The 22,138-nt window shown below is 28.8% G+C and overlaps 1 protein-coding gene and 2 pseudogenes across 2 annotated transcripts; 1 reads left to right on the top strand and 2 right to left on the bottom strand.

Moving 5' to 3' along the window:
• Positions 1–616: 616 nt before the first annotated feature.
• LOC149054397 (uncharacterized) lies at positions 617–3,269 on the bottom strand (annotated as a pseudogene).
• A 5,799-nt stretch (positions 3,270–9,068) lies between these two features.
• On the bottom strand, positions 9,069–10,333 carry LOC107168124 (prefoldin 6). Of its 2 annotated transcripts, none has more exons than XM_015517427.2 (2): positions 10,179–10,333; positions 9,069–10,107 (listed from the first exon to the last, which is right to left on the bottom strand). In XM_015517427.2, exon 2 carries the CDS (start codon positions 10,081–10,083, stop codon positions 9,712–9,714), a length of 372 nt encoding a protein of 123 aa, XP_015372913.1. In that variant the 5' UTR covers positions 10,084–10,107; positions 10,179–10,333; the 3' UTR covers positions 9,069–9,711. The 2 variants fall into 2 exon arrangements, with proteins under 2 accessions (XP_015372913.1, XP_015372915.1); XM_015517429.2 differs by having other exon boundaries at positions 9,069–10,092.
• Positions 10,334–14,397: 4,064 nt separating this feature from the next.
• Positions 14,398–20,511, top strand: LOC149054396 (uncharacterized; annotated as a pseudogene).
• Positions 20,512–22,138: the final 1,627 nt, after the last annotated feature.

Below are 22,138 nucleotides of genomic sequence, written 5' to 3'. Positions count from 1 at the left end.
TACTCGTATGATATGATATGTAAGTTGACGTATTACACATACGTTTAAAAGTAATTATTGAACAGTTGAAAATTGATAATCGCTATTTCCCTAAAGTATTTTTTAATACCATTAAACATCATAGATGTAACTAGGGTCAACATTTTGGAAGAGCTTAACTCTTTAATATATTAAATTTAATTATTAAAAAAATTGTTTTATTTGGGACATGTATTTTTGATAATTTTTCGTTTTTAATTACACCTATAGTCTATAAATTATAGATAACTATAGTTATTGCCTTATTGGTTAAATAAATTAAATACGTTTTGCACAGGCCCTCGCAAAAGGTAGCGCTGGCCCTGTATTTAATTAATAACTCTAATGAAAAAAATATTAAAATACTTTAATTAATGGCTTATGTAATAACAGGATATTGAATTTAGAATAGAATACTAGGTTTAAAGAACTAACACATTATAAATTTAGTTTGGGATAAGCTGATTTGGGATAATGGCCCATATTTGTTAGGGCATACCAGACACTTTACAACCATAATGAAAATTATTAATTACAAAAAAAAATGAATAATAAATTAATAAGTAATAATACTAATAACATATGAAAACGCTACAACTACGGATTACGGGATACAGAATATACAGCCATACGCCCATACAGGACAGGTGTGAGGTGGTTAATGCCGCCTGGCCATTGCGTTGTATCCGTTTTTAAAATTTCGTAACAAAGAGGGATACACGTTGCCAACATCCTATCAGATTACGGATACGGTACAATTTTTAGAGTCCAATACTTCATACCGTAGGGATACGTAAACCCGCACAGCTGATCGACTGTCTATTCTATATTGTTCTGTGATAATAAGTATAGAACCATCATTGAACTATATTCAATGAGAACCATAGACATAATAAGATATGGACTGCTACTCCTCCACACCCTGCCATAAGTTTATTGAAATAAGATTGTTAGAAAGAGATAGAGCATTTTAGGTAAGAGAAAATGTAATATCATGGAATAATAAACAAAAAAGGTGGCTCATTTGAAGTCATATACATATAAAATTCACTTAATGCATACAATATTTTATTTTTATTTTTATTATAGAACTTTCAATAATAACTACAATAGTTCGACAATTATTTAAGATTATAAGATGTAAAGGTTACATGATAAGATAAGATACACTAGTCCCGATGGACTGTCTGACTGTACAATACATACTTACAGATAATGATTACATATCCAATTAACGTACATACAATGTCTTAAATATAGGATTTAAAACTTTTTTAATATCTTCTTAGCTCTTTAAAATGTAGGCAGAGTACTTATAAAGAAATATAAAAATGAATCTAGGAAAAAAAGTGACACAAAATAATGACAAATAAAAATCATTAAATGTATTTTATTTAAAAATCACAAATATCAGTTTTAAGCAGAGACATAAAATTAACACAATATGAACATCAGATAATAAATCTTTCATATTTGGTCAAATATAAAATTATCAAATTAAAATATAAAAAAATGAAATAGCCAATAGGTAAATAATAATAATAATAATATGAAAATAATAAATCTGAAATCATAGGCGTAACTTGGGCTCTTTTCACGTGGGGGCAAAAACAATTTTTGCATACCTCTACACATTTTCATTTCAGAAGTTAAAAAAAAGTTGTAAAAACGTCTATCATAGTTCTATATATTCTATACAAATAACCGAACCGAACCTATGACATATTCCATACCACGGTTTAAGATATACAGGTTAGCTGTCGCTGGCCCGCCACTCGGTCAGATTGTGTTACCATTCAGTAGTTCATATTTTCACCACACGCTTAAGGCGCTGGTAGTAAGTAGGGTCATATTTTACTATTGGTAATTAATAATTATTAGTACATCGTAGTATCCGACATCCGTACATTCCTAGTTGTAATAGAATATTAGAGTTTATATGATCATAAATTTAATATAACTTATAAGTAAAAAATATATTTATTCTAATATTAATATGTCGATATATATTACTCAGGGATGGTACTAGAGAAAATTTTTTTAATTATAAGATCATTAACTGAGCTATCTGATAATTGATTTAGTCTTTCCTTAACTTCATTTAACTGATCTTGTAAATATTGTATTCTATGTTTTGCTCTTAACACTTGTTTTTGTAAAATATGCTTTTTATTGCGGTGCTCATCAAATATTATTTTTTTTTGTAGGTGATAATAATAACCTAGTCGATTTGCTAACAGACAACTTTGATTTTTTTTAACGAAATGCTCTTCTTAAGCCTTTACAAAATGAATATTTATTTTGAATAGATGATTTATCAATTAAATATGGACATTTTTTATGTTGCCAATGGTTTTTAAAAATTATATCTGCACATTCAACTGATATACTTTTAAATTCTTGAACTAAAGGCCCACCTGAACATATTTTTTTAGAACTTAAAATAATCATAATTGAAATCAAATCATCCAATGAAGAAATATTTGAATTTCCACACAAATCTTGAAGGTTTATATTCTTTTCATATATATTACATTTCAAAATCATGTCTGAATCTAAAAAAATCTGTTTTTCAATGCTAATTCCAGCTTCATTGTTTTTACATTTTATTGTATACAATATAATATATGGTTTATTTGCTCTATGTATCTCATATTTCCAATTATCTGGAAGTGTGATTGACTCAAGATCACAACATATTTTCTCAAACTTTTGTTCAGTGGACAAGACTGAAGATTCTTCAGAAAATTCTGGATCAATATCATTACTACAAGGATGTTCAGAAATTTTAGATTCAGCCTATAAAAAAAAAAAATATTTACAATATGTAATACATAATGTATACTAGGATATATCTTACCTATATAACAGAACTTTAAAATTAATTATAAAATTGATATACAACATTTAAATATGATACGAACAGTCAAATATTTTATACATAATATTTATGTATAATTATGTATTATTTATATATTGTACCTGATTAATTAATATTTTTAGTAAGATTGTAAAATTTACCTCTACTACTTTAATGTTTTTAGAAGAGATTAATGAACTATCTCGCTTTCTAGGAGACTTTCTTTTAGTTTGTGGATTCGATAAATATTTTGGGCAAATATTCTGGCATTTCTGCACATAGCATATCTAAATAAATATTGGAATTTTCAACAGGTTTTGAAGTGCTACTACTGACCCACAAAATCTTTGTCATATCCATCACCATTACAATTTGCTCCAGATGATGTCATTATTTCTGTATGAACCAATAGTCTTTTAAAAGAACTTTCAAACTGTCAAGCAGTGGGATTATTGTTAAAACCTCCTCTTGAACGGATAGCTGAGAAAAATATTTCAAGGTGATCTTGGCTCATTTTATATGTTAATAAAAAATCTAATTCTTTTGTCATAACTAGATCAATAAACATATTTTTGATGCTTTGTAATGAAATTATTAATCCAATTAACCCAATTTTTCTAGTGGATTTGATGACAGGAACTATTGTTTTACTACCATCTTTACCAATTTCACAGTATAATGATTGCAATTATTTAATGGAGTTTTCAATAAAATTAAATACGTCACTTTTGTTTTCTCTTTTTAAAGGTCTTTTGTACTGTGACTTACTTAAAAAGTTCCTTGTGCTTAAAAAGTCAAATATATTGTTTAGATTCTTACAAAATGTTATTGTCGCATTGCAATCTGCAAAACTATTTAAATTTAATGTTTTTGAACAATACTCTAGTGCGTTTGCTACACTTGAGCTGAAAGTTTGAGCAGCTAAACGCACTTTCATTTCTCTTTATGATACTTAATGTGTCTGGTACGGATTTTTGTTCCCATATGAAGACCAATTTCTTCCTGTATAGAAACCAAATCTTGAAAAAATGACCACTTTATTGGTTTCATGCTCTCATCATAATATAGAGTTTTCCAGTCACCCAATGTATTTCAACATAGTTTAAGCATGTGAGCAGCATCTAATAAAATATGTACTACTATTCCAGATTCATGCTTTAAAAAAGGTTTGGGATAAGGCATAGATAAATCAGCTCCTAAATACTTTGTCATTGAAAAATTAGATACCGTCCCATCAAATGTTAGTTTTAACTTGGACTTCAATTTTGTGCACTAATTCAAAACATGTATTTACTAAGTTACCATTTTCTGTTGACCATATCCCATTTATAAGAAAGTAACCAACTGGTACTTTCCAATTTGAGTTTATGGCTACAAGCATAAAAACAAGAGCTTGAGTAGCTTTGGGAAGTCCATCACAACCATCGGTGCCAGTTCCATAATTTACATACCCCATCAATCTATCTCCTTTGAACGTTACACTTTCTTTGATGTGCATTTCATCTATTATTAGTCCACATATAAGTTTTTTGCATTTACTTGCCATTTCTTTTAATTTAATTTCAACAGCATTCAGGGCTTCAGCCGTAAAACCTGGTTTACCATCAATACATGAATACCACTTTCGTAGGGTACTAAGAGCGGGTAAAGCATTTTGAAAAGTTTCACGTACAAAGTTATAGGCATTCGGTGAATAAAAATGTAAAGTTAAGGCAAATGTACGTAAATCAGGGGAGTATGCACCACCTTCATGGTTTAATTGTCTTTTTAGAAGAGCAGTTTCTGCAGTTGGTAGGCATTCCTAGATAAAGAGATTTATAAAAGTAAATTAAAATTAAAAAAGTAATTAATCTTATTATGTCTATGGTATAGAAGCACAGATATAGATAATATTATCTATATCTGTGTATAGAAGTCTGTGATTAGAACATAGAGCACGGCTATTTCTATTACATGATGCATAAAAATCTATTATTTTATTTTAAAGCCACTAGTATACAACTATGATAGGTAACTTGACAGCTACAAAACAATACAAATTAAGATTAACAATAGATTAATTCTAATATACTAATATATTATATTATAAAGCCAGCCTATAACAAAAATAATATTAATAAATAATAAATATTTCTATTGCATGATTATGAATTAAATATTTAAAATATTTAAATATCTTTTGTCTAGATAACATTAATATAATTGATCATTGATCATTTTTTAATATATTAATTTAAATAATAACTATCCAATTCATTACTTGATATAGTGTTACTTTTTATACAAATGTTAAAAAACATGTCATTAGTCATTATTATTTGTCATCTCCATCTTACAAATACATAAAATACCTGCAAATTGTATGTTCTTAATAATTCACTAAACTCTGTTATACATAATGTTATTCTATTTAAAAGTAAGATTATAATGTAATGGATGTCATATTTTAAAATTTTTATTTTAATGCGAGTTATAAGCATTACAATTTCAATGATCTCAGAATTCGTTTTAAATTAAAGTATAAAAAAAAAACTAAAAGATTCCTGAGATTATATATTCTTATTTTCTTCAATTATCTAATGATAACAATAATAATTTATTCGACAAAAAAAAATAGCATACATACTAAATAGATACAATATACATACATGATACATAGTAATAAATTAGATTAAATTAGAATCAAAAAAATAATGATAATAATAATAAATATTTTAAATATTTTATCCCGCCAAATGTAGAGCCAATGAGAAAGCTGTATTTTCATATGGGTTTTATTTCGTGTGCAGAATGGTAATATGCGTCCGGGTCTCTAGCCACAACGATAAATATTTTTACCATCAAAATATTATTATATATTTATATTGTACGTGTAGCGCAAGAATCTTTTAATAATAAACAAAAAAAAATATTTGTTAGAACAAAAGTTTTGCGTCCTTCCATATGTACATTAATGTGCCTAATTAAATTGAATTTTCGGTATAATTGCAGTTTAGCTACCACGCGATTTTTTCAAATTTTTTTTTCGAAACATATGTATTTCGACGAGTTAAGAACAATGATGCAAAAATAAATTTGCGCAAACCGTTATTTTGGAAGTTACAGCCTTCCAAAGTTTTCGATTTTAGTTTTAAACGCATGCGCACAACGACAGCGTGCTTGCTGCATTGCCGCGCGGAAGTCTTCGAGTTTATACTATACAAATATATTAGTAATATAAAATATAAATACTTATGTTAGGGTTAGGATGTTTATGACCTTAAAAACACTTATAAATATGCACAACCTATCAAAATATGCCCTTTAAAAAAATTAAACAAGTCATTTTAAAATTGTATTTCTAATCCAAAATGTATTTTAAATTATTTTACAACTTTTTTATAACTTTAAACTTAAATACAAATATATAAAAATATGATATTTTGAAATTAAAAACATATAGGTACTTACAGTGAATTCGACACACTATCGCAATCATCGGTCGTAAACTTGATTAATAACGTAGAGTCAAAGTTAAGATAACTATAAGTAATAAAGATAAGTTAATTATATATACTACGGGTTTCATATTTTCTCATTTTCGTTAAATGTGAAACCGACTGTGCCTATACCTATCGGTTTTTATTGAAGTTATTTTTTGGCGAAATATGCATTTATTCATAAAAATCCCTAAATATGCAAAATAAAATTTAATGCATCTGATTCTATGTCGCACAAAATGAATTTATAACTTGGTCTGCAATGTGCTCGACTAAAAGAAAAAATATGCAAAAGTCATAAATATCCTAACCCTAGTAATTACCCTGTGACCTACTCGAGGTAGTGCTGCATAGCAAGTCGAGGGATATTTTCGATTTGCGGAGCGGAGCGACGGCGCCGAGGAGCGCAGCGACGAGTGCCGCAAAACGTGTGATCACTGTTCATACTACGACATAACTTTGATTAGCTATAACTAGGTAAATCGACGTTTTAAAAATGATGGTGCCAAAAATATATATAAATATATTTGTGTAACAGATATTCCCAGTTACGGGATAACTAGGCGGATAACTTATTATTAAAAGAACATCAAAAGATATTAAGATAAAAATTGTAGGTCATAAACTCGTACCTATCTAATGTTTCGGTCGGGCTTGAAATCATCGTAATTGGCACTCGGCAGTATGCGGTATGCATTATTTGTGAAACATGTGTCTTAATCTTTTAAATATTTTTGAACTTTTCTCGTGCAAAACAAACGGGCCCGTTAGTATCGAAGTACTAGAAAAACTTCAAGAGTGGAATCTAATAAGTAAAAATAATACATTAAAAAGCATATTCTTCGTTTGTGTCCCTTGAATAGTGCTATCGATGGATTTGTATGGCGACGTCGAGAAAAAAAAAACAAAAGGTCTTCGAGCACCATCATTTTTAAAACGTCGATTTACCTAGGTTTCGAAAAAAAATTGAAGAAATCACATGGTAGCTAAACTGCAATTTAAGCATTTTATTTGTATACACTACACCACTACACGTCTACACCAGACATTAGTCATTTAAGTCTTTAAGATAACTAAAATAAGACTCTGTAAACACAGCTTTAGAGCCTGCCGTACAAGAATAAAATTGTAGTTTATCGGTACGTTTTTCACTTAACTTTTTTTCTTGGCGTGGAACTTTTTTTCTGATTACCGTTGTTTACCACTGTACCACCAAATGTTGCTTGAAAAACTGTAGTATGTACCAGCATATAATATTAGCGGTTCTCAAGTCTCTAGCTTTTTGACGTCCTGACCCATTATAATTTATGGTCATTAAAAAGTGTATGTTTTCAATATTTATGTCCATAGTCCATAAAATAATTGTTGACCAACCTAACTGACGACTCTAATTTGAAAATCGCTGCAGTATAATATACCATATTACCATATATATTATATCAGGTATACCATGTGAAACATAATATGTATGGATTGATTAAAATATTTATATGTAAAAATTGTACTTCTATGATATTAAACGGCCCTACACGCTACACAACTAAAAAAATAAACTAAAACGTCTATAACCAAATTTGTTAAGTGTTAAGTAGAAAATTAATTTGTGCTAATTTTTAAACATTTTACACAATTTAATAGTTTACATATCAGCTCCCACCACAAGAATCAGTGTAGCCGTGTAGGGCGTAGGCCGTAGCAGCAGACAGCAGTACAGTTATGTATGATAGATGACAGTCATCAACATTTTTGAATTATGACCCATAACATAGAGTACAATTGTTCAGTCTCAAACAGACTAGTCAGACTACGAAGAGTGGAATTCTCTCTAAACCTATAGAGATAATATACAGTTAGTCAGTATAAACTAATATTTGATAAATTCTACACAATTAATTAGTTCACTTCAGCTCTCATGCTCATTTACATAGTTGCTGTACAAACAAACATGGGTAGATACTAGATAGACTATTTTGGTCTACCAGAAATTTCCAAAAATAGACCCTAATATAAAATGTCAACTGATAAAAAAATTAAATACCAACTACCAAGTACAATTGCTTAAGGCTCTATCTAACAGACCGCCTTATAAGGTGCGTTAAAGCAGTAAATGGCTAGTTGGCCTGATATTTTCACGCGATGTGAAAATGACACTTTTTGTTTGACAGAGGCTTAGGTACAGTGGGGAGCCCACTGGAAAATTTCCAGCTTTTTGGTATGCCTATCCACCCATTGGCCATGACCCTAAATCTTGATACATTATCATTTCTTCTATGTGTTTTTTATTTTTCTTCTTGCCCCATTGTTGTACCGAATATTGAAAACATGGGGCATTCATGTTTTTCTTATGAAAAATCTATTTTATAATTTACTTGAACCAACTTGGGGCACTATTTTAAATTTAAAAAAAATACTATATAATTTTCTGAATTTAAAAAATATATATTGTACCTGTTGAGTGTATATTAACATAATATACAAAAAAATAAAAACATTCTTGTTCTTATAATTTTCACCAATTTTTCTTCGACATTCACCCATCCGTAGAAAGTTAAAAATATAACTGTAGACTAATTATTCAGACTAAATTGTATTAAGGTTAGTCTTGTTTAAATGGAATTAACTTGTTTAAATTTATCCTAATTATAAATTTGACCATGGATGAATAATAGTGGCCCAAGATGGACTAGAAATTAAAAAACAATTTACAGATATGTATGCAGGATTATAATAATTTATTATGTCGATTCGTAAATTTAATACACATCTGAACAAATTTTATATCATACATTTCTATGTAAAACGTCTCATTCAATGAGTATTAGTTAAGTTTTCGGACCTTTTCAAAACCATAGATATTAGTAAAAAAAGAATTAATAAAAATGAATACTTTAGTTGAAAATTTGATGCTGCGACACTAGCAAAATGGTTTTGAATATTTCTAAGATAACAACAGAATACTTGTCTCACATTAATTAATTGAGAATAGGCCGTTTTGGAGGTAAAACTAAAAGATAATATTTTTGTTCCTAAGTTGGCCCGGTTGACGGTAAGTATAATTTACACTTACATACTTTAACGTCCAACAACTTTGTATTATTACATTCTATTTTACTTAGTTACTTAACATAAAAAAAAAAGAATTATTATTGAACAAATAGTTATTATTATAATTAAATTAAATAAACCATTTTTTTTAGTTCATAGATATATTGAGTACAAGTTAATATATTATTAATGGTATTACATATGAAAACGTTTACAAATTATTAGAAATTCAATGAACTAGACACATTAAATAATTAGTAGAATAATTTTTCATAAGTTGATTTGTAAATCAAAATAATTGATAACAAATCACTTTTTTATTTGTTGAGCTTGATACTGTTGTTGTAATTTAGTAAGTGACTCCCTATATTTTTCTTGTGTTTCTTCTAATGTATGTACCCGGTCATCAATTCTTTGCAATTCATTTTTTATATAACTCATACGTTTGTCAATATTTTCTTTAGCTTCTGTATGATCTTGACGCAATAATATAGGGCCAACCATTTTATATACTTCACCTGAAGATTTTAAAAGAGCTAACTCTTCTTTGACAATTGAATTTTCATTTAGTTGACCATCCAACTGTTGACGATTTCCAACTAATTGATTAATTTCTTTTTGACATTGTTTTAAAGCATCCAATTCTGTTTGAAACTTTTTTTGTAATTCTTCAGCTGCCATTTTGTAATTCTGAAAATGGAATACCTTTTAAAACACAATTATAAAAGTTGATGTTAAGATAAGAATTATGGTTGAAATATTGAAGAGTTCTTTACTTCTTTATTAACGACTTCTATTTAGTAAATAATAAATATTAACTTAAGTGAATTGCACGTTTTTAAATTTGTATTACTATTTATCAGTAATTACTAATTAGTAAATTTATTATTATCAATGTATTTTACATATTATTGTTATCATGGATTTTAAGTACACTCTACACCATAGACCTTATACTCATAGCTATCACCTTAGCAGTGTTGTCATTTCTGATAACATAAAATATGTTTATTTATTTATATTATTAAGATATTAATGTTGTAAAATAATTATTAGGGCTCGGGATTATGCATTTGCAAATTTCAAATTTGCAAAACATTTGTCCAGAAACAAATAGAATAAATCTGATTCATTATAAATTTGTTTTGGGGTGTCTGGATTTGAAATTTAAAAGTTTTTTGCACATATTTAAGCATACCTACCTATTTCCAACTTTTTCCTATATATGCATATTTTTTAAAATTTATACTGCATATTTTATCTTTTTTTATAAATTGGAATTTTTTTAATTATTTACATAATAAATTCATTTTGTATATGTATAAAAATTATTAATACAATTATGAAATTCAATTTTCTGTATAAGTATTTGTTTTTAAGGACAGCATTTAAACTAATGAAACTTAAAGACAAAAATCATTATAAATATATTATACCTAACCAAAGTAAAAAAAGTTAACGGTGATAGATTTTTTGATATTTAAAGCATACTAGCATTTATGTCTCCTAAAAATTGTGAATAACTTACATTAACACACATTTTATGTTGTTGGATGCTTAAATAGGTACATATATTTGTGATTTTAAGCACATAGTCCCAAGTCCAAAGCCCTGCTAATTATTATGAAAAATAGTCTAGATTGAATATATATTTGTCTATGGTCTAACGCAAGTTATAATTTTAAGTGGTGTAGGTATAGTTATACTAAAATTTAATCCATGTATTATAGCTATATAGGTATTTGATTGTAAGAAATTTTAGTGTAATTCGATTTTGATATTTCAAAAATTCATATTTTTATTAAAAGTTAAAATGCTTATTTATAGAAAATTTAAATTCATACAATTTACATAAAGGTAGTCAACATAAAAATATATATATATATTCATTGAAAATATTTGGTTTCTGGTATATTTTGTGTTTTATTTTATTAAACATTTTGTGTTTAATATTTGGTAAAAAAAACATTAAAAGATCGAAAAGTTCTTTCTGCTTCATGACATATTTCTAGTATTGATAATACGATACGATAATAATAAGCGTTTTATGCACAACCTGGTTTGTCCTATGCACATGCGCAGAAGTATGAAACAACATGTGCAGCGCAGCCACCGATTACCGCGGGAACTACTAGCTTGCTCCGTCTATGAGTATAAGGTCTATGCTCTACACATTAAATCATAGACATTGTGGTGATAGTGTGATACTCCGACGTATCATCACATGCAACATTGTACCAACGTTACCGCCCGTCCTTTTTGCATTGTATAAATTTTAACACACTTGCGCTCACGAGTAATATTTATGCTCCTTGCACCGACCGACCGATTAACTCGCGTCTCGCCCCCTCTACGTCCCGCCGGCTCAACTCGCCGCTGGACGTACGACCGACCGTCGCGCTTCGCGCGCGCTGCGCAAGTGCGCAACGGAACGACCGAACGAGTGCCGGAACGACCGTTGCACCGTCGCGCCCGACACCAAATCAATCACTACGTTTTCTACGAGCTTAGAGCTACCGACCTCGTCTCGTCTTGCTCCGACCCCGTCCTTTCGACTTTATTCTGTTTGTCCGCAAAAAACGACTTTGTGTTATATCGACAAGCGGTTCGTCGTGTATTTTGTACCGAATATTATTTACGTTTCAACAAAATAAATCTTTTTCGACACACCAGTGTCCTACCAAAATAATTCAGTGTTCTAATTTCATTATCTCTTTTTACCTTCGACCGACCGGTCCAGCGACCGTGCGTCTAATCCTTTTCCTTCTGTAAGAGACAAATTTCGCGCATTGGTGATCAACATCATCACCAAAACATAATATAGATGGACTGCGCGTTTAGCCCTTATCAATTTATCATGTCAGCAATAATAAACTTAGGTAGAAGGCACGAATTAAGATATCTTAAATCGTGGTAGAAGGTAAATAATCATGGAAAAATGTTTATCTCAACATTTTTCATCCATGATACGGAATTAATAGTTACCACGAGAGTTGCCGCGTTTTTTTGTTTTACATTTTTCGATTTTTTGATTCCAGTTATAATAGTGTAATATTATCATAGACATAATATAGATCATAATCTATATTACATGTATGAATATTATTATCTGTTATAATATTATATCATAGAAAGTAAAAAATAAATCTTAAGCATAATATTTTATATTATTAAAAAATAAATAATTCAAGTTTTATTAGTTTATTAGTTTTGGTTGTTAATATTTTGTAAAACAGTGGTAAAATGGTAAATATATGTTCTATTAAAAGCTGTAGAAACATTGGTAAGGATGATGTTCATATGCATAAGTAAGTTAAAAAAAGGCGGGTAAGTCGTGGATGTCGCTCTGCTGTACAGTAGGTTACAAGTGGGTTACTGTAATGGATGGAATTAAATTTGAATCCAATGATATTATATCATTGTATACGAAAAACGATTCTGAGCGAAGACGGTTAATCTGTCTAGGATATATTATAGATTTAAAAAGAAAATTTTATAATAATTTCTAGTTTAAAATAATTTGCGAATTTTCGAGATTTTTACATATGTTGTTAAAATTAAAATTTGACTGCTTGTAAAAAAAAATTGTGCCAATATATTTCTTTTATATTTCACCTGCTATTGTAAAAATATGTTAGGGCCTTATATAAAAATTAAAATTCTTAGATATAAAAGGAAATTTTTTTATGAATTTCTAGCATAAAATAATTTGAACATTGTCGTAATTTTTACGTATTTAGTCAAAATTTGAACTTTAAATGCTTATAAAAATTTAATTTGAATTTCCGGTGGAATTTTTATTTGTAATAAAGATTGAAAAACTTGTAAGGAATCTTGTATTAAATTTTGAAATCTTAGATTTAAAAACAAAATTTTTTATGAATTTCTAGCTTAAAATAATTTGTGAATTTTCGTGATTTTTACGAATTTTGTCAAAATTCATATTTTGAATGCTTATAAAAAATAATTGTGACTATGAATTTCTTTTATTTTTCAACTGCTATTGTTACAATATGGCAAGAGCCTTGTATTAAATTTTCAAGCTTTTCTGCCTAACAAATATATTTTTATCAATATTAATTTTAAAAAAACTAATAATGATCGAAAATTTCAAATGCCTATGAATAGTTCAACTTGAGTCGATAATGTTTGAAAATTGCATGGTGGATAGAATATACATATATAAACATTCGGTGAAAATTTCATGTATCTATATGGTCATTTGTTTAACCTGTGTAAGAACCTTTTGGTTCACCAAAATCGATTTGTCGAAAAATGAGTGTGCGTAAAATTTCCCGTTTTTCCCTTAATTTTTAATTTGTTTTTCTCGATTATTTAGAAAAGTATTAAGAATTTTTTACTTTTGACCCACCAATGTACCAACTAGATTCACTTTCTGATCGAACGAAGTACTGAAGTCAAAAATCGAAGCATTTTTACTGCACCAAAACGTGATGACGAACACAAAAAAAAAAAAACACACATCATGGTAAAATCAATACATTCATTGCTCCGCTCAGAATCTAAAATTATAGAATTTTAGTAACTTTTATATTTTTAATACATTTAACTATTTTATATATTATGTTTTTAAGATTTCCGAGTAATGAACAAATTGCAGTGATATGGACTAATACAATTAAAAAAATACAACCATCATACATGCCTTTAATTTTTTTTTGATTCTTAAAAAATAAATAATTAAGGTATACATTTTTCATGTCTATTGTCTTATCAGTTATCACTTTTATTTACACAAAATAATACCTTGGAATAAAAATAGTAAAAATGTTGACGTGGGCCCGCGTAATAGCCGTTTGAATTCAAATGGCCTTTGCGCGGACACCCGTGCAATTACTTCTCTTTTCAACCACCAATCGACGACGGACGACACCGACACGCGATAAGCGCGCCTGGAACGGTCGATCCGCCGAGACTCCGAACCGGTCGACACTTCGACAATCGACAGTACACTCAGTACAGTGAGTTCTCTGGACTCTGACCGACACTGAACGACACACGCGTTTTAACTTTTAACTTTTAATACTTTAAACTTTTGAAATTTGACAAAATGATATTCCTTAAAAAATATACAAATGAAATTGTTGGAGAAATTGGGAATACTGTTAACATCAGATCAAACTTAACATGTATGGAAAATGGAAGATATTTAATAATTGGGTTTCTGAATTGGGGAGTTGAATTTTACTCATTGGAACTATCGCTCCAGTATACCGAATGGCCAACGAATTGTTTGCTCATAAGGTCTTTTACAGTTATTATAAATAACAAATATTATAATAAGTACCTATTAAAATGAATTAATGTTTTTATTTAGTAAAAAATTTGTATGTCAACATAGTAATTTCAAAAAACCTGATATTAATAAAAAAGGATTATCAAAAAATGCGAATTGCCCAGCTACAATTGATATTACAATAAAACTTAATACTACTGCAACTAAAAAAAAAGATCCATTTATAAAGGTAGTATAAGCAATATATATATATATTTGGCTGGTATATTGAATGTTTTTATTTATGTTTTAGGAATTTTATTGGAGTTGGTGATTTGTTGTGTTATTACATGTTTATAAAAATATAATGGCATAATTGCAGTTTAGCTCCCTCTCGCCATTTTGAATTTTTTTTATCGAAACTTATGTAACTCATCGAGATAAGAACGATGGTGCAATCAGAATTGGTCGCTCTCACTTAGTTTCGAAGTTATGGCCTTCCAAAGTTTTCAATTTACAAAAAAATAACAAAAATGGTCCTCCACGCGGCATTATAGTAGTGTTGCGCGCATGCCTATAAACGTAAAATTGAAAACTTTGGAAGGCCATAACTTCGAAACTAAGTGAAAGCGACCAATTCTGATTGCACCATCGTTCTTAACTCGATGAGTTACATAAGTTTCGATAAAAAAAATTCAAAATGGCGAGAGGGAGCTAAACTGCAATTGTTCCTTATGACCTGACTCCAAAGATACTGATCTCAAGATTGTGAGTGGTGTGACGACCAGCCTCTGAATGTCTCAAATATCCCTACTTTCTGTCTAGCTCTTGTCTCGGTTTTCCTTTTATATGATTGTCATAATGAGTGGGTGGCGATTCTGTTATATGAGGTGTCTTGAAAATGTGTTTATGTATTCTTGTTGATTCTTATAGATGAGACATTGAGTTTCAACATTTTTTTTAAATTATTATAAGAATATAATTATTATATTTTCAATATTTAAAATTACATTAAACATAAATTATTGTTTCTTATTGATAATTTAAAACTGTTAATGATTCTTACAGAAAGGTTTAACGGGTTGTATAAAAATTTATAACAACCATACACATAGCATCAATACAGCAGAAAGCCTCAGATATTTACCAGCTAATAATGATGTAAAAAACTTATTTTATGAGTATTTTGACAATGGTATGGGCATAGCTGAAGCTCAAAAATATCACGAACAGTTATTGAGTTGAAAGAAGATTTTAAACTAGAAACATTAGCTAATGGTTGCATAAATCCATGTTACCGTACTATTCGTCATTGGCATGATATTTGGAGAAATTTAAACTTGGGTCCACGTACTGGTGCTGGATTAATCGAGGTAAGTTATTTAAACATATAATAAATTGATAAATTTATCCAAGGCTGGGCAAGTTAACTATTTTTTTTTAACTCGTTAAGTTAAGTTAATATAGAAAAAAGTAAGTTAAGTTAAAAGTTACCTCTATTTTTTTTTAATTTGCAAAAGTTACAAGTTAATTAGAAAATAAAAGTAACTTAACTATGTTAAAAATAAGTTACTTTTTTTTTAGTATAAAATTAATAATTATACCTGCCTATCTTTTTTTAAGCTAACAAATAAAATAATAATTCAATAAATGTATGTAATAAAGACTAAAGTTATTTACTGTAGGTATAGGTACTTATATTTGTATATTATACTTTAATCAATGATGAAATCCAATAAAATAATAAAATAATTGTATTTGTTAACGTAAATGATCCACAACTATACTAAATATTTTCTGTGAATATACAATATGTCATATTATGATAATTATTTTTATAAATAATTTTCCAATAATTATTAATTAATATATTTTAAATTTCAGATTTTTTTTTTATAAAATTAATTTGTACAAAATTGAATTTATTTTAAATCTGTGGTTTAGGAAAAAAAATAACTTACCGTGTCAATAAAATTAATTAACTCGTTAAGTTAGAAGCTACTTGAATTTATCATCGGTAACTAATAATCAGTAGTGTTCCCATAGTGTATACTACATATACGCCATATACTCTCAAACATTTTCTAAATTATCATGATTACACTACGTATACTCTCAAGCAAACCATATTATATTACTATAACATAATATAATATTATTACCAACACTCGACAGAAAATGTAAAAATAATATATATTACAGAAAAATGAATTTCGCAATAATCGTTATCGCCTTATCGGTGGTATTTCTCTAAATCGCCTTGAACTATCAGTACATGATGTCATAAAAGATTGCGCTGGTGTATCTCGTTTTCAATGTTTAATGGATAAACTTTACTCTTATTATCACCAAAGTCCCAAAAATTCTAGGGCCTTAGATGAAGCTTGTGTGGAGGTTGGAATTGAAATGAAAAAAATTAGTCGTATCTTAAATGTGCGTTGGTCTGCAAGTAGTTTTCGTACGATAAAAGCCATTTGGGAAAACTATCCAGGGATACATAAGCACATGAGTCAAACTCAAGAAATTGGGCTAAAAAAAAAAATTAGAATTTTCTTCTTTCCTAGAGGAACTTGGACTCTTTTATGACGTCCTTTCCGAACTCGGGATGTTGTCTTGTATACTTCAATCAAGGAAAACAACATTAATGCGCGCTCAATCAGAAATGTGTAGAACGATTAGAATCCTAGAAAGCCTGAAGGCAGAACCTGGTGAAAAAGAAAAAGAAATCACAGAAGCTATACAAAACAAAATTCATAAAGGCGTAAATATTACTGTAACAAAGTCTGGAGGAATCAACAGATTGCAGTTCTTGCAAAATATAGTCGATAGAATGCGTGAACGCTTATTCAATGACCTTAACAATAGCACAATACTACAAGATCTGAAGGTAAGGAATATTGAAAAATATAATATAATTTTAAATTACTGTACACAAACATCTAAATTAAATTTTTTTTTTTTTTATCCTGTAGGTTATTGAAGAAGTATTTAAAATAGAAACTGATGACAATAGAGGAGAAGAAGAAGTTAAAAGAGTGTCACGCAGATTTGGGTTATCTGAATTTGAAAGTTTAGTAAACTTTTGTACACGAAATGCATCTTCTGATCTTATAAAAACACTAAACATACTTCCAACAAGTACTTCTGAATGTGAACGAGGATTTTCTGATATGAATCTCACCATTACTGATCTCAGAACTCGTTTAACGATTGAAAATGTGTCAGATTTAATGTTTATCTCCATCAATGGCCCCCCAGTTGAAGACTTCAATCCACAATCATATGTGAAAATTTGGCTGCGAGACCACAAATCAGCAAATTCAGCCCCACGCGGTAAAGAAAAGAAAAGAATCGTCGACGAAGAAAATGAGTTAAGAAAACAATTTTTTGTCAATTTATTTAAGTAATTAATTTTTTTAATCAAGTTTTTATATATTAAAAATGTAGAAGTATTTTTTTTTCAATATTGTAATTAAACCTCTCGCCTATATTTTAGCTTTCTTCAGTATAGTATACTCTCATAAAAAATGATGGGAACATCACTGCTAATAATATACATATATTTTTTTAGAAAATCAAAGAAAAACAGAAAGTATATGAAGAAAGTGGTGCCATAGTTCTATTTAAAGAAAACCCATTTGGTATAATTATAATTACACCAATCATGAAATCAGCTCACCAGTTAAATTTTGCAAAAGAAATTATATTTGTTGATAGCACCAGTGCATGTGATCCATTAATGATTAAATCATGCCATAACTTTTATAATGTGTCCAAGTGCAGCTGGGGCTATACCTTTGGCAATAATAGTTACCAAAGGTCAAACTTATGAATCTTATTGTCAAGGATTTTCATTATTAAAAGAAGCTCTTCCTGAAAGCTTTTGTGGACAGGGATTTCCTAATATTTTTATTACAGACCAAAGTTCAGCAGAAATTAATGCAATTAACTATATTTGGCCGAATAGTTGTACATTACTTTGTGTATTTCATGTTCTTCAGGCTGTTTGGCGTTGGTTATGAGATTTGAAACATAATATACCATTGGAAAAACGTAAAATACTTATGAAAGAGTTTCGAACTATCTTGTACTCTGAATCAATTGTTGATGCAGAACATGCATATTTAAAGTCAATTAGAGAAAATCTTGACTATCCAAATTGGATAAACTATGTACAAAATTATTGGAGTTATAGACAAAAATGGTGTTTATGTTTTAGAGCAGTGGTTCTCAACCTTTTTTGGTTCACGGCACACTATTATACATCACAAGTTTTCACGGCACACACGCACACGCACTTGACATCCACAACAACATCGGAAAGTTAGGCTTTTCGACACTAACAAACATAAAAAACAAAAAAACGGGAGAGGCTTCTTTCCGTTGATCAGAGAATGCGTGTCTGCTTGTCTTCAACTCGACCACGTATTGAACTTTTGTGTACGAAACGACAAGCTCAAGTTTCTCACTAATAATTAAAAATCTATTAACTTTATGATATAATATTCCGTTGTTTACTTTAAATAATTTAGTTCTTAAAATATTATTTTGTTGCTGTATTAAAAAAAAAAATGTCATATTTAATAACATTTCTCATGGCACACCTAGACAATCTCGCGGCACAGTAATGTGCCGCGGCACACCGGTTGAGAACCACTGTTTTAGATATCATACATCAAGAGGTCATGTTACAAATAATTATTGTGAGGTTGCTGTAAGACTGTTTAAAGATCATGTTTTATGCAGGGTAAAGGTTTATAATGTTTTAGCTCTAATTGATTTAACATGTACTGCCTTAGAAAGCTATTATAAACATAGATTAAGAGAATTTTCAGATAATAGAAATGCATCGTCCAGATTATTTCTACAAAAAATGATTAAAAAAACTACTTATTTAAAAAAAGAAATGATTATTCAAGAAAGTGAAGATGAGTTTTTAGTACCGAGTGAAGAAGAAAGTGGTTTAATGTATTATGTGGACAAGTAATGGACTTTGTTCTTGTTCAGCTGCGCTTACTGGAAAATTTTGTAAACATCAATGTGCTGTTTATAAATATTTTGGTGTTAAGTCTGAATATTGTCCGGTTATAACTCCCACAGATCGTTTCATTATAGCTAAAATTGACTATGGAGATAAAGTTGTAGATGAATCCTTTTATGAACCTTTCATAAAAGAAAATAACGGCCCAATTAATAATATTGAAATTAAAACTATTGAAAATAATGTGATATGTAATCAAAACGGTGATACTGAAGAAAATAAACCTAGCACATCTAGAATTGAAAATAATGATAATGAAGATAAAAGAATGATGTTTAAAAATATATTAAAGATTATGAATAATTGTCATCAAAATTTTGGTTCATCTTCAAGTGGTATTCTCAAATTAGAAGAACGTCTTAAAAAATTAAAACTGAAGGACAATGGGAAACTTTTTTGCAGTGTGTAGATTGGAATGAGATTGAGCACATGTACAGGGTTAAAAATAAATGAAAAAATAAGAAACGAGTCATGTGTATTATACTACACAGTGTATACCTCTTGGGTGACTTGGAAATTACACATTACAGAAATATAGTTTATAGGAAGTTATAAGAAAGTTATTACAATCATTAAAAACAGAATTTTAGGAACAAAAAATGTATTATTTATAGCCAATAGCCATAAGGCATTTTCTTTAACAATAACATATTATTATAAATTTTTATAATTTATAATAAAAATTAAAAATTAAACTTTTAGTGTGTATGTATATAAATTATACAAAACTAAGTTTAAGGCATTTAAATATCATATATAGGTGTTCAAACTCCAAAGTAACTTAATCTCAATTTCAATGATGAATGTGTACAGCCAATAAAATATTAATCATTGCCTGTGTTAATTCTTGCAATATTAATAAATGAGAATGCAAGAAAAATAGACAATTTATTTTTTAATTTTAATAAATACCATATGAGTGTTACTGTTAGGTAGCAGGAAGCTACTCTCCGTAAGACTTCAAGTCATGTATATATATAATATATATATAACATTTATTTGGAAAATATACAATCTGTAAGGTTAGTTTACAATAGGCATATATACGGTGTTTATGTGTTTTTACGTGAGTTTACTTGAGTTTAAGGAACTACCCAACAGAAGTACTTATGGTGTTAGGCCGTTAGGGTCATGTATATTTATTTTTGTTTTGTTCACGCTCATATGGTTATTGTAACCGTTACAGATTGAATATATACTAATAAATGTTAAAAAAAAATAATAATAATAATAATATTAAATATTATGATATTACACTCATCAAGTGACCACGAGGAAGACCGCACTAGCGCTGGTAAAGATTGACCTAAAAGGAACTGATCAAGCAATAGTAATTGAGAATGCCGCTGACAGAGATCATTGGAGAGTATTAGTAGAAGCTGCATACTTCATAGTTTAATATACTATAAACTCATTGGCATATAAAGATAAATTAATAATTATACTGATTCGGGTATGATAGCTTTGATTTAAATGAGATACATACAACTGCATGCGTTTTATGTATTACCATTCTGGCACAAATAACAAACCCTTCATTTCAGTCATACATTAAATTTCAGGTATCTATATGGATGGATTCTAAGTCACTCTCAAGTGTAATACATTGCTTTATTTTAGTAACTATTGTATAGGTACTAATTTTGTTAAAGAATTCAGTTTTAAAAAAAGATCCATATAACGATATAACCACCATAATTAATTTCCAAGAACACATAAGATACAACGCTGGGCGCCCAAAATTGACACTTATAACGATGCCAATACACTACAGGTACAAAAAGGTACAACTGATTGCGTTTATTGATATCTTGTAAAACATGTTACTTGACCTTAAGACATATCATTATTATATTATGTTAAGACACATTATGATGTAGGCGAATAATTCAACGCTCTAAAAAATTATTTACAGTATAATATACCTATATGAGCAGTTCAGCAGTTGTCATAAGAATGCACTTTTATTGTATTATAAATTATAAAATTATTGAGGTGTATAAAATACTGCTTCATTCGACAATTCAAAAAATCTAAATAGCGACTTACCTTGATCAATTGGAAAAATGATAAGTCAACGGTTGTTATATAAGTTGCTTTATTTTAGTAAGTGCCCTAGAAATGTTGTAATGCAACAAAACATACAGGATTCTTATCATTTTGTGCACATGTAGGTAATGATTTGCATATATGAAGAAATTACTGAACAGCGTTTTAAATGTTGTAACTGTTCTGGTTTTCGCAGTAGGCACTATAAATTTTCACGGAATTGCGGAAAAAAAATCCCCAGTAGTACCGTACTATTAGGTATGTTATAAATTATATAATATAAGTAAAATTAATATTGTATATTATTTTAAAAGTTGTCATTTTATAAAAAATTGGTAATATAAATAAATATTGTATATTAGGTACCTATACCATATAATATGATCGCTATAACATCAATTTATTGCAAT

Source organism: Diuraphis noxia, unplaced genomic scaffold (assembly GCF_037042655.1).
Source record: "Diuraphis noxia isolate RWA-SAM2 unplaced genomic scaffold, SU_Dnox_SAM2 contig0007, whole genome shotgun sequence".
NCBI classification, from domain to species: Eukaryota; Metazoa; Arthropoda; class Insecta; order Hemiptera; family Aphididae; genus Diuraphis; species Diuraphis noxia.
The sequence above is the reverse complement of the archived record's forward strand: the minus strand, read 5'-3'. Positions and strand labels throughout refer to the sequence as shown.